The sequence below is a fragment of the Hemicordylus capensis genome, chromosome 1 (assembly GCF_027244095.1).
Source record: "Hemicordylus capensis ecotype Gifberg chromosome 1, rHemCap1.1.pri, whole genome shotgun sequence".
In the NCBI taxonomy this organism is placed as follows: Eukaryota; Metazoa; Chordata; class Lepidosauria; order Squamata; family Cordylidae; genus Hemicordylus; species Hemicordylus capensis.
The window spans coordinates 279771322-279784663 of record NC_069657.1 but is presented as its reverse complement, the minus strand read 5'-3'; the positions used below and the strand labels follow the sequence as shown (position 1 = coordinate 279784663).

At 44.5% G+C, this 13342-nt stretch overlaps 1 protein-coding gene across 13 annotated transcripts in view; it reads left to right on the top strand.

The window, feature by feature from the left end:
- Positions 1–13342, top strand: part of LPIN1 (lipin 1) — a 125815-nt gene that overhangs the window by 76435 nt on the left and 36038 nt on the right. For 12 of the 13 annotated variants that reach the window (XR_008313745.1, XM_053285629.1, XM_053285624.1 and 9 more), the window contains 4 exons: positions 7548–7748; positions 9030–9125; positions 9896–10227; positions 12379–12486. Coding sequence is in view for 12 of the 13 variants with exons in the window: in XM_053285624.1 (XP_053141599.1) it covers positions 7548–7748; positions 9030–9125; positions 9896–10227; positions 12379–12486 (737 nt within the window). In the remaining variant the exon portion in view is untranslated. Of the gene's footprint in view, positions 1–7547; positions 7749–8995; positions 9126–9895; positions 10228–12378; positions 12487–13342 lie in introns of those variants that run through there. The other variant, XM_053285634.1, reaches the window with a different exon arrangement.

Genomic DNA, 13342 nt, shown 5'->3' with positions numbered 1-13342 from the left:
CTTGTAAAGGGGAGAAAGAGAAGTACATCTCCCTTTCCCCGGTCCACAGTGTCCATCACTAAATCTGTTAATTTTGCCAAGTGTCCGCTGTGTCGCTTCTAAATTTTTGGACCGTTTCCTAGACTCAAAGAAAATGTGTTGAAGCTTGTGTTGGCACATGTGGCAAAGAGGTCATCCATATGTGATCTCTGCAACATCTTGACAAGTAGTGAAAAGAATTTCACTACTCCTACATGCCTATATTTCTGATCAGGTGTGGCAATATAAAAGTTTCCCCACCTATTTGGAAGGATAGCACTCCTTACTACAGTGCTTAAGAACTGCCCTGAGGGATCATATCCGAGGTCCCAAAGCAGCCAGCTCAGTGCCTCTGGGAAGCAAATAAAAACTGCTGCTCTTCTCGCTTGTGCCCAGCATCCGGCATGCAGATAGATAGATAGATTCATTCATTCATTCATTCATTCATTCATTCAATTTCTATACCACCCTTCCAGAAATGTTTCAGGGTGGTTTACACAGAGAAATAATAAATAAGAAGATGGCTCCCTGTCCCCAATGGCTCACAATCTAAAATAAACATAAAACAGACACCAGCAACAGTCACTGGAGGTACTGTGCTGGGGGTGGATAGGGCCAGTTACTTCCCCCCTGCTAAATAAACAGAATAAACCACGTTAAAAGGTGCCTCTTTTGCCAATTTAGCAGGAAAATACATGCTTCCTAATGTTTTAAAAATATAATTAAAGTCATCTAAATTAGTAGCCATCACTCTTAGCCACTAAGACAACACACTTAGCTTATTAAGTGGTTACATGCACAATGTGAAAAGTTATTATTTGGTAAATAGCCACCTATGTTTGTCTAGTTATCTTACTAAAGAGCATCATGCAGATATAGATCCATTGTTTTAGCATTTTACTGAAATCAAGGGTAAAATACTATGGCATTATTAGGGTGGCATTGGGATGTCTAAAGGCAAAGTGTGCCATCGAGTCGGTGTCATCTTATGGCAGCCATAGAGCCCTGTGGTTTTTCTTTGGCAGAATATAGGAGGGGTTTACCATTGCCTCCTTCCGCGCAGTATGATGCCTTTCAGCAGCATCTTATATCGCTGCTGCCCAATATAGGTGTTTCCCATTCAAACTGTATTTTACTTTATGGTCATATTCTAACCTTTCTTGTACTGGTGCTCAGTGGTTGCAAGCTTTTTCCATGAATGGAAGGAGGGTTGCACTCTTAATATAAGTGCAGCTTTCCTTCATGGTAGGAGCTTGTGGCCCTGGAATGCCAGCATGAGAGAGCTTAGGATACGACCCAATGCCCATTTTATTAATTGACAGCACTACACAATACTATCACCAGGGTCTCACTTTCTGACCCTATGTGCTTTAAAATGTTTCAAGCAATGTGCATTATTTCATTCATTGCTTTTGACAATGACGATCACAGATCTATACAATGTTGCATTTCAGTAATAAACCTTAGTCTCTAATAACAGGGTTGAGACTCCTTTTGAATCAAATGATTTAACTGTTACGATAGATTCTGTCCAGATGTGCAGCATTTAATCATCATTTTGAAAATACTCATCCAAGGAACTTTTACAATGAAACACTTCCTTTTCTTCTGCACCGCTTTCTGCATTCTGGACAGATTTATACTTAATCAGCTATTGGCAAAGAAAAGCATATGAGAAAATACCACTTAGCAGACTTGTGGAAAGAAGGGTTTCTGTTTAATAATGCAAACATCATTGATTATGGAAAGAAAGTCCTATAAGCAGACAGTGGGCACACAGGCATCTCCAGAATGACAGATCTTATTTCCTTGCTCCTTCATCCTGACTGGGTTGTGCTTCCTCCGCTGGGCTAGCTGTACCCCTGGTATGGCTACCCTTTTACTCAGAGAGAGATTGAAGAAAGTATATTGTGCCCCAGTCTGTCTCTAGCACAGTTTTGTGCCACAGACTAAAGTTCCTCTCTCTGTCTGTGAGAACAGACCTGTGCAACTTGTGACTTCCTAGTGGAAAGGCCATATATGGCAGCCCACCTAGGGCTTGAGAAACTTCCTGTTTTTGCTGTATTTGGATTGGTGGGTCAAAATTTGCATAGGCCACTTTTAGAGGCTCATTGGCACTGTGATGGAATCGCACCAGATTGCAGGCAATTTGCATGCAACATCTTGTTGGTTGAAATGACACAAACCAGATCTCTTGGCTTGCCTCAGAGAGGAGTCTGCAGAAGCTTTGTTTATCTGCTGCGCAGCCATCCTTGCATTATATTATCTGTTCCCCATATTGTCTTTTCCCTTTTTTGGGGTATGATGAAAATGGGGTACAGAGGTTCAGCCTAAGTATCTGTTTTCCACAGGAAAAAAAAGTGTGGTGCATTGACCACGAGCTGGCATTCTGTACACATTGGAAATTTCACCTTTTATCTGCAGACATATGAACCAACTTCCTGCTCTGTCTCAGATCATTAGTCCAGGCAATACTTGCTCAGTATTGCCAGTACTGATTGGCAGCAGCTCTTGAAGGGCTCAGATGGAAGTCTTCCCCAGCCTTGCTTCTGAAAGCCTTTTAACTGGGGAGATGTCAGGGATTGAATCCTGGGGCTTCATACATGCGTTCTACCACTGGGTTATGACTCCGGCATGTAAAGCATGTGGTCCACCACTGAGCTCTGAACCCTCCACAGCTCCAGAGATTGGAGCTAGGCAAGCTAGATTAATGCCCTGCTGACCACTAGTACCCTACATTGGCATGCAGTGGAACTATCGCTAAGCGCTGATTCACACACAATCTGTTTCTTAACCCCACCCCCCAATAAATTAAAATGACAAAAGTTAAATTCATGCGTTACATCCAATGTGGGTATGATCTCTGTAAAATGTCGACAAGTACAGATCTGTGTACACATACAGTTACTCACACATGTTCAGAGCATGGACACTTTTCTATCTGTACCCCTGCATTTGAGGGAGCCTGTTCCCAGGTTCACATTTAACATGAATGCAGAAGTACAATCATTTACGTAAAAACACGTACATGTGTACAACGATGTGTGTGCATAACTACAGCAATGTCTGAATAGGGGTGAAGTGCAAGCCCAAAGTGGGATGAACTTGTCTGAGCTATAAGACAAATTCCAAGCACAGTGAGCCGTGGTGCCTAGAAATTTAATTGTGGCACCTAGACTAGGATATTCAGAGGTAGCATTATTTGATAAAATGGTCCCCCCCCCCCGGGAGCCCTGTTTCTATTCTGTTACTTGTAATGGGGATAAAGATAAGCCCTTTAATTTCTCCCTCCACACAGAGGCGTAGCTAGGGGACGGGGGGGGGGGCATGTTTGCCCTTCTCTCCAGTGGCCCCTCAGTGTGAGGGAGATAATGAAGAAAATAGGGAGGAGTGGAACTGGGGGCGCCCTTTGGAGCTTGGGAGCCCGGGTTCTTTGAACCCATCCACCCAATTATAACTACACCCCTGTCTCCCCAAAGTCCATCACTAAGTCCAGTAATTTTGTCAAGTGTCCCTTGTCGGACTCCTGAAGTTTTGGGCTGCCTCTGCCAACTGCCATTGTTCTTCTGACCTTCCTTTGCACAGCAAGGGGCAAGGCCCAGAGTAGAAGAAAGTGTGGCGTCCTCTCCACGCTTCCTTTCTGTGTCCCACCCTTTGCCAGCAGTAAGAGTGGGACTTAGAGGGAGGAGGAGGAGGAAGAAGAAGAGGGGCAGCTGTTGTTGAAGCCAGATAAAGTCACAGGGGGTAGATGGGAAGGGCGGCAGGCATTGCAAGGCCTTTTGATGGGGTGGGAAGAGTGGGAGAGGAATGGTGAGGGCTTGTTGTGGGTGAGGGAAGGATGCACAGGAGGTCAATATAGAACAGAGAGCTGGGAAAGTTGTGAGGGGGCATTTTGGTATATGGTGCCCTTTGCGTACACAAACCTGCTTTGGGTGCCACTAGGGATTGCCTCAGGTCTAAAAAAAGGCCTTAAATATAGTATTATTCATTGTTGCACACACCACTGAAACCTCTATTTATGTTTTGTCCTTGTTCTTGTATACCTGGGATTTGCTAAAATCCTCCAAGGAGTTGTGTCACTTGCCTCTTCAGTGAAAGATCAGGATAAGGAGAAACCCTAATTGCTGAGTGGCTTGATGAAATGTCTGGGTTCCGGGTGGTTTTGTGGGGAGAAAGGGTGGTATAGAAAACCGTGAGGCCTGAGAGGCTTGTTGTGGTGTCAGAATATTTCTTCCTCCTTGTTGCTTGGATTATTGGAAATTCATTTTTGACCACAGGGGATGCTGGCATACAAATCACACTTCCACAATAGAACAACTCATGTAATGACACCTGCATTCCCAGTATTGTGTATGGACCCAGGTGTGCAGGCATGAGTAGGCAAGGTGACCGCTGCTGCTGCGGCTTAGAATTGCAGAATTTTAGAATTAGATGGGACCTTAGAGGTGTCTTTTCCTGCCTCTGCTGCTCTGCCCTGTCCAGAGGGGTGGCAGAGGAGATCATGCTGACAAGGAAGAACTGCAGAGATATACTGCTAAAGATAGCTCTTGCTACTGCTGACTCTTCCCTGCTACTAGTCTTAGTTTGGCTCTCCTCCTCTGCCTCCCTCCCTTCCCCAACATGCTGTTTTCTCTCTAGGAACTGTATGACTCTCTCCCCTGGAAGTACTTTGCAGCCTTGATCTGGTTTCTGAGCCATCCGTACGCAGTGAAAGCTTCTAACCCTCATCTGAGAGGGCTCTTCGAGATCTCCTCCCCGTCGTTCCCTCAGCAGTTCTGTCTGCCCACCTGCTGTGGCAGGTCTCCATAGGTGCCTTGCAGTAGGTGAAGGAGGTGGCAGGTGTGAAAGGAATAGTCCTGAGGCAGTGTCGCTATTTCCCCTCCCAATTCAGCTGGAGGTTTAAGGACAACAGTTCTGCACTATCTTCAGTATCCCCAGCAGCTTTGAAAAACACTCTTGAGAGGCATCTGTTTAACTAGGCTTTTAGTTAATTTCAAGTAGTTTTGAGTGATTTTTTTAAAAGTCTGCAGTCTTTTAATTTTAACTTGTATTGCTGTATTTTGATTGATATCGAATGCCTTGAGATGCTTATTTTGGAGGTATATAAATGTATCAAATAAACCATACAAACCTCTGCCCCTGAAGGTTGCACATATTCTTTCTTTCTTAAGCCGTAAACGCTGAGATTCTTAGTTGTTTAAATTCTGTGCCAAATAGTAGATTCCACACTTGAGCTGTGAGTCCATGGGGAATGCACAAAATCAAATGCATATAAACCAAGCAAATAAATAAGATGAATAAACAAACATACAAACAGCTCTTCTTGTATTCTGGTGAGCTTGGTTGTTTATTATTAGCACTTCTACTCTCCAGAAAGTCAGGCAAGGTTTCTTGGAGCAGTCAGAACAAACTGCATAATGCAAACGGCATACAGAGGCTGTTCACACAAGCAGCCCTACCTAGGCTTGGGCAGCCCTACCTGCGTAGGGCTGCTCATGTGAAGTGCTGGGATTGGGGCCAGTCCCGGTGCTGCCTCCCTGGGTAGCCCAAGTTTTTTACTCGGGCTTTTAACTGGGTAAAAGGGTGCAAGCAAGCATGCCCTTTTACCCAGGTCGTGTGTCTGCTTGGGCTGCCTGCAGAGCCGGGCGCCTAGAGCGCCTGGCTTGAGGGCAAATCCCTGAATGCACACGCGCCTTACATGGTGCACTGAGGGATATCTGGAGGCTGGGCCTCATTTTTCTGGCCTCCAGAGATGGATTGTGTAAGCAAGCACACTGCGCTGCAAGCAAATCAGTGATCATTTGGGGAGAAGGTAGCTTTGACCCTGCTTTCCCCGCCCCAGGAACAGTCGTGTGAATGATCGCACAGTCTTCTTAAGAATTGCGGAGTGTTCCTGGGAATGCTAATACTGCACAGAAATAACTGTGGGCCTGTTGGGTAAACTGGCATTCTTCAGCAGGCCACAACTGCATTTTTAGTGTTGGCTGTATAGTATGCCTAAAATTAAGTATAGAGTAGTATTCTGACAATTTTATTCTAACAGGAGAAAGCTAGTTTTATAGAGAGTCATACCAGTCTTCTTTTTGAGCAATAAATAAAAGTTTCTGTTATTCCAACATATGCCTTTGTACCTAATAGTAATAGTAATGCTTAGCATTCATGGAGCACTTTTCAAGCATACTTAGTGCAGCACTGATCTGGTTCAGATGTCAAGTGGAACTTCTTATCTGAAATCCCTGAGTTTCAGACTCATGTGTAATGTGGAGAAGGTTTCCACTTCCAGTCCTGGCTTAAAACCGGCCATGGCATCCAAACCTGACAAATTCTGGTTTGTTCTAAGTGGTGTTAAAAAACAAACAGTTTCATATCCTGGCTTGTTTCCAAACACTGATTAGAATAAGCTGATGTTTGGACATCATGGTGAATCCTGGCTTGTTTTAAACCCAGGATTGGAAGTGGGAACATTTCTCTTTTCAAGTGGTAAGTGGGAGGGGAGAGGCTCAGAGGCATTACACAAACCCAGAGGCATTACACAGACCCAGGATGAAAACATGAACCAGCCCATTATGTCGGTAATTCTCACAACTGCTCTGTACAGTAGATCAATATTACAGATATTTTGTTTGCTTGTTTCAAAGCTATGCCCCACCTTTCCTCCAAGAAGCTCAGTTCGGGACAGCATTTATGGGATTTACCATACTGCACCCCCCCAACAGCAACAACTCTGTAAGGCAGATTAGGCTTAGAGGTATGACCAGCCCAAGGTCGCCTATGACTAAGTAGGACTTCATGACTAAGTAAACATTTGGATCCTGTTCTCCAAAGTATTGTCTTTTCATATCTACACATACTTCTTTTCTTTTCCTTAAGGCCACCTCAACAATTTACCAAGCATATGTACCAAGAACTGGAGTGAGTTCATGGCTGACCTGAAATGTAGGCCTTGATTCACACTGCTAGCCATTTCTCCTCACATCATTCCAAATGTGCTGAATCCTATTGACAGATGTTTCTGTTTGTAAAGAAACCAAAAAGGATTGAAATACTGTTTCTCTTTTGCATCCCCCCCACCCATTTTAAGAATGGAACATTCTTACAACTGAGTTGGAGATCAGGCTAGATTAGAAACTCAGCCTAACCTTTACATAACCATGGGCAAGCACTTCATCAAGGCTATTTAATGTAGGATAGGCCAGTTTTAAAGCCACCGGGCTTTCTTTTGACCCAAATGTACCCACTGCTCATGAGTAGCATACCATTGCATCCCCTCTCTTGCCCGTGACAAGTCGGAAGCCAGGCAGTGCCCTCTCAGGATGCTGGCTTTGGCCCAGAGGCCCTCACTTGCTGACCTCTGTGGTGCTTTTCACAGTGCTTTAGTACAAAAAAGAGCTCCTGAGACCGAAGTTGTTTTACAGATACTTTTGGTCCTGAAGAGATCTTTTGCAATGGCAGTACTGATGCTAACTCAGGAATTTGGTAATGTATTCTTCTGGGCTCTGATGCCTCCTCCATTCTTTTTTCTTCTCCAGGCACAAACCATGAATTACGTTGGGCAGTTAGCAGGCCAAGTCTTCGTGACGGTAAAGGAACTCTATAAAGGATTAAATCCTGCCACGTTGTCTGGATGCATTGACGTTATTGTCATCCGCCAACCAGATGGCAGTCTCCAGTGTTCTCCCTTTCACGTGCGGTTTGGAAAGATGGGAGTTTTGCGGTCAAAAGAAAAAGTGGTAAGGAACAGAAATCGGCTCTGCATGTTTGTGTTTGTCCATGGACCCTTTGCCTTTACTCTCAAGTTAGATACTGCACTGAGGCAGGGAATGTTTCCATCATATGCCATCTCAGGGCCTTTTATGCTGTATGGGTCACCCTGTTTGACCATCACCGTTCTCAACAATGAGTACTATGACAAGGCTATGGATCTCTCGCAGAGTCCTCAACACTTTCCCCAAATGACAAAACCCTGAGTGGTGATTGTGGACCAGCACACCCAGGTGGGAGGGACCCACCGGCCAAGGTGAGCCTGGGGAGAATTTCTGAGCTGTCACCCATGGAACACTGGACTCCCAGCCAGTCAAGGGGAGATGTGTGAGGGTGGTGATCCATAGTGGGCTATGCAGTTGTGACCCTCAGGTCACCTGAGGCCAGTGGGTGGGCTGGGATCACACCCTCCTTTATCCAGTCCTTAGGAGGGCTGTTGTGTGACTAGAGGTGGATAGAGAGGATGCCACCTACTAGGGGCAACAAGAAATAATCCACCACTTGTTTGATCTCAACTTTGGTGGGATTATATTTTCCATGTGGGCCAGTGTAGTATAGTAACTAATAGTGGCATGATGTGCAGCCTAATGCCGGTATTTCCCTTCTGCTAGTGCATATAAACTCTAGCCCTCTGCAAGAGCGTGGTTGTACAGAGACTCAGAAATGTGTGCTTGTATAATGGAGCTTCTGTTGAAAGCAAGAGAAGCTTCATTTCACAAGTATAGGTGCCCATTTCCAAGCTGTTGCACAGCTCCACAGAGGTTGGATTTTACATGCACAGCAGTTCCTGAGGAAGGGACATGTTGTAGTTAGGCTATGCATCATGTTGGCCACAATGAGCTGTGAAGTAGCATAGTAACTAAGAATATGAGCTCTGAAGTCCCCCATTCAAATGTCTCCTTGGCTATGAATTTACTAATTGACTGTAGGCAAGCCTCCATTTTCTCATCCTCAGCCCCGCATATGTAGTATGAGGATAATAATGCTGACCTACCTTGCAGGGCTGCTGTAAGGATTACTGAGACAATGAAAAATGAAATAAAATGCTAAGTATGTTTATTATGATGTGTACTAGCCCTCTGACACATATAAAAGGAAGTTAATGGCTCAGTGTTGCCGCTTATTGTAATATTTTACTGTGTAAATAGTCAATAAATCCTAATGGATGGAATGCAAACTGGATTATAATTTTTCCTGTGTTATGCCCTTAAATCAGAATAGTTATCCAGATATCATCTTGCCTCCTCAAGGTTGACATAGAAATTAATGGAGAATCTGTGGATTTGCACATGAAACTAGGGGACAATGGAGAAGCGTTTTTTGTAGAGGAAACAGATGATGACCAGGTAAGGCCCTGCCCCAGCAAAGACTTCTTCCATTTATGAAAAACTACATTGACCGTAATTTTAAAATCAATTTTCAAGTGATAATTCTCTTGAAAGGTCTCCAGCATGCAAAGCATGTTGTCTTCCACTGAGCGATGACCCCATCCCCTGAAGAAATTGATATGTGATGAGACTGTATCATGCCATTAGTTGCTACTTGGTAATGACAATTGATAGGAGTTGATTGGATGAAAGGTGCTCTGATCCTCAGCACCTTCCTGGTCTATGCCTTTTTCTGGGTTTGCCTTTTCTGGAAGGATTCTGCTAACTGGGAATCCACGTTCTTCCTGTAACACAATTATTTACAGAGAAAGATTGCTCTCTTTGTGTAAGATCCAGAAAGAAGAACCTGCTGTGGCATATAAGAGAGAGATGCAGTTCCTCACAATGCACTCATGGAGAGAGCAGGCACTGTGCATGTTTGCACATCTGAGACTGCAGTCCTGTCCTCTCTTGCTTAGAAGTAAGTCAACTGAGCTTCACAGGAATTACTTTCATAGAACCAGGATCAGACTGAGAGTCCAAATGCAGCCTTTTGTCCTGCAGCATTTGAAACGGTTGAAAGATACAGTATTTGTACTACAAGGCCTTATATGAAGTCTACCGTGGGAATGTAGGCTTGGACTGTGTTAATATTTTTTGGGTTGATGAAGATAGATACCATTCTGGGCAAATGCCATACTTCCACTGGCAGGAAAATCAGACCCTGACTTGTCCTTTTCTTTACCTAGGAGGCTATTCCATACCACTTGGCTACTTCTCCCATTCTGACAGAGGGAGCAGCTCTCATGGAATCGCAGCTGCTGAAGAGAAACTCTATAGAGAGGATAAGAAACATGGATGCTTGTGGCCCTTTGCAGTTGCCAAACCCTACCTCTCCATCCACGAGTGAGGCCACTTCTGCTGGCTGCTCTGTGAAGAAAAGGAGGAAGAGGAGGAGGAAATCCACCCACAAAATAGAAACTTCTAAAAGAGATGAAAATGCAGATACCACAGAAGACGAAAACATGTTCCCTATAGAAATGAGTTCTGATGAAGAAAATGAGCTACTAGACAACACAAGGTACTGATCCTGGTTTAACTCAGATTTATCCAAAGATATTGATGTTCAGGTAATCAAAGGCAGATAATCAAAGATGGTGAATATAACTGGCCTTGTTTTTCTGTAACACACGAATGCTAGGATTAGGGATGTGCACAAAGTGTTTAAGGCAAATCTGGCAATTGGGGGCAGAGGAGGAAGGCAGGGCTTACCTGCCCCTCCATTGCTCCTTCGTCACATGCTGACCAACACCGTGCTGACCACTCAAGATGGCTTCTGCACATGCTCAAACAACATTTCCTTCCTGACACCACTCACGGGCTGCTGGGAACCGGGAACTTCCTGTTCCCAAGCAAGAAGCAGCCAGGTGGCATGGCTTTTCAGAACAGATAGCCCAGCTGCTTAATATGAACAGCACTGCACTGGGGCGGCAGGGGGTGGTGGAAGAGCAACGGAGGGGAAAGTAAGACCTTTCTTCCTCCTTTTTAAAGTGACCTGCGCACCTCCACAAAAACAATTCGGCTGGGGCAGCTTAAAGTGTTTCGGTGCCTCAAAATAGAGGCGCCAAAACGCTTCGTGCACATCCCTAGATAGTATATCTGTAAACATTAGAATTGTTATTGGGCAAATAAAAGTACTTTTTAAAAAACATCATGCTCTGTTATGCAACTACTTTTGAAAGTTAATATAATAACTGGATTCAGAAAAAAACCCCAACCCAAACTGAAGTGAATTTGTGGTGGCTAACAAGGTCCATCCAGGGTTCCTAGTCAGAGTAAGCTGGTAAGCATAATTGTTAGTGTAAGGGTAAGCGTACTTGTTCTGAGGAAGTTCTAAACCTCTGGCTGCCAGAAGGTGGGATTCAACATTTCACAGTTGCTTTGCATTTTCTATGAGGCGTGTAAATTTGGACACTGCCTTTGACATCTATGAAGCTGCCTTTTGTTGAGTTCCTAGACCTATTTAACATCGTATTGTCTACACATCAGATAACCTCCAGACAAAGTTAGTCACAATTAAGTACCATTGAAATCAATGAAAAAAGTTTGTCTTGACCAAATTAGTCTAGGAAGCTATCCTTATGATTGCATAAGGTGGCTACCCTGTTTTGTGGGGAGGAAGCCCAAAAGCACTTACCTCCCCACAGACAATCAACGCCTTCTCCCTGGGCGGGCAGATTGCCCACTCAGACAAGCGGCGGCTTTGCTTGGGAGCTCCTATGCCCAGCTGCGACTCGCTTGGGCACTTCAGGGGTCGGGCGAAGGGAAGTGCTGCCATGTGCGCGCACCCCGCCCCCCCCGAGCCACAATAATGCACCGCGTGAGTGCACAGTGCATTTCTGGAATCCCCCCTCCCCGAGTGTGCCCGCTATGGCTGCAAGTGGTCGCGGCAGACAGATAACCCTTTTGGAGGGCACGCTCGCGCCCCAAACCCGGGTTAAGTGGCAGGCTGCATGAGTGGGCTTGCCGCCGTGCCGCCGCCGGGAGCCACATGGCTCCTGTTGGTGCACACGAGCAGCAGGAACCGGGCTGGTCTCCCTTCGCCTGGTTCCTGCTACTTGTGAGAATAGCTTCTAGGTGTTGCCCAGTGATTGGAAGTTTCTAGGGTTTTAGACAGAGATCTTCCCTAGCCCTATGTGGAACTGCCAGAGACTGAACCTGGGACCTTCTTCATACAAAGTATGTGCCTTTCCATTTGAGCTACAGCCTCTCCTTCAGTTGCTGGAAATGAGTCTAACGGTTCTTAAACCGTTCACACTCCTGCTAATGGATCACCCCTGCTAACTGAGCAAAGAGACATCTTTTAAAGTGGTGATTCTCTTATTTAGCAGGGGGAGAGCTATTGGCCCTATCCAACCCCAGCACAGCATCCCTCCAGTGGCTGTTGCTGGTGTCTACCTTATGTTTCTTTCTAGATTGTGAGCCCTTTGTGGACAGGGGACCATCTTATTTATTTATTATTTATTTTTCTATGTAAACTGCTTTGATAGTTTTGTTGAAAAGAGGTATATAAATATTCTTCGTTGTTGTTTGTTGCCATAAAGGAGAGAATCATTTAAGGAAATCAGTCATCTGGCTTATTCTTGCAGTATGGTAGCACTCCCCACCCCCAAGCTGTCAACTAAGGTGAGAGAGAGCTGTTCAAACAATTTATTCTTTTCTTTGTGCTCAGAACATCTGTCCCTGATCTGTGCAGAGATGAAGTGCTTGAGATAAGTTCCTCTTCAATTAGTATACTCTCTCACCCCCATTCAGATGGAGAATGGACACCAACACAAAGGTACAGTATGTTACTGGAATAGCTTTGACAGTTTCCGGTCTGCAAGCTGAATGCCTTCCTCAGACAGAGACTGCCATGCAGTACAGCCTTATGAAGGTGGAGCAAGGATCCAGTAAATTAGTTTGCGTGTGAGGCTTGGCTCACAGCACTGTGACTGGAGAGAGAGATAGGGATGTAACTTCTGCTTCTCTTCTCTCCCTCCCTCACTGCAAAAGTCATTTTCTCTGCCAGGAATATGTCCCTGAGAGCTGTGAGAATCCTAGTTGTGATCTGAAGTTTGAATTCTTTGGTACACTGCATGTGAAAGAATTTTAAACACAATATGGAGTCAGTTTACATAGGCAGTGATTGTTGTAGGAAATTCCAAGTTGAGATCCAGATAATCAAAACCAATTATGTAAAAGTAAGATATTTCATGATGCCAGGAAATGAATATTTCTCTGCCAATTTTAAAATAAGTGTGTGTGTGTATAATAAAGGGAGTTTTAGTGAATTTCAAGTCTAATTCAGAACATTTTTGTTAAATTGTAGAGGAGTGAGAGCATGTGTGTGTATAAAATATGATGTGGTATATGCACACATGTGTTAGATAATATATCTGCCTTTTTTTCTGATGATATCTACGTGTCAATTTGCACTGTTCTTCTTTCAAATTTGGAAGTGTTGCACGCACCGTAAGAAACCAGGGTGTTTCCTGTGCTGCTCATGACATCCCACAGATTATACAATGTGCAAACATGATTGTTCAGCTGTTGTGTGCAGTGGTTTGGTGGCTTTCTGAACTCTGTGCTACCTTTCTGTATATATTTGCCTGTAACAGTTCTGGAGCTTTTGGTTTGGAGTCTCAGTTCTGTTT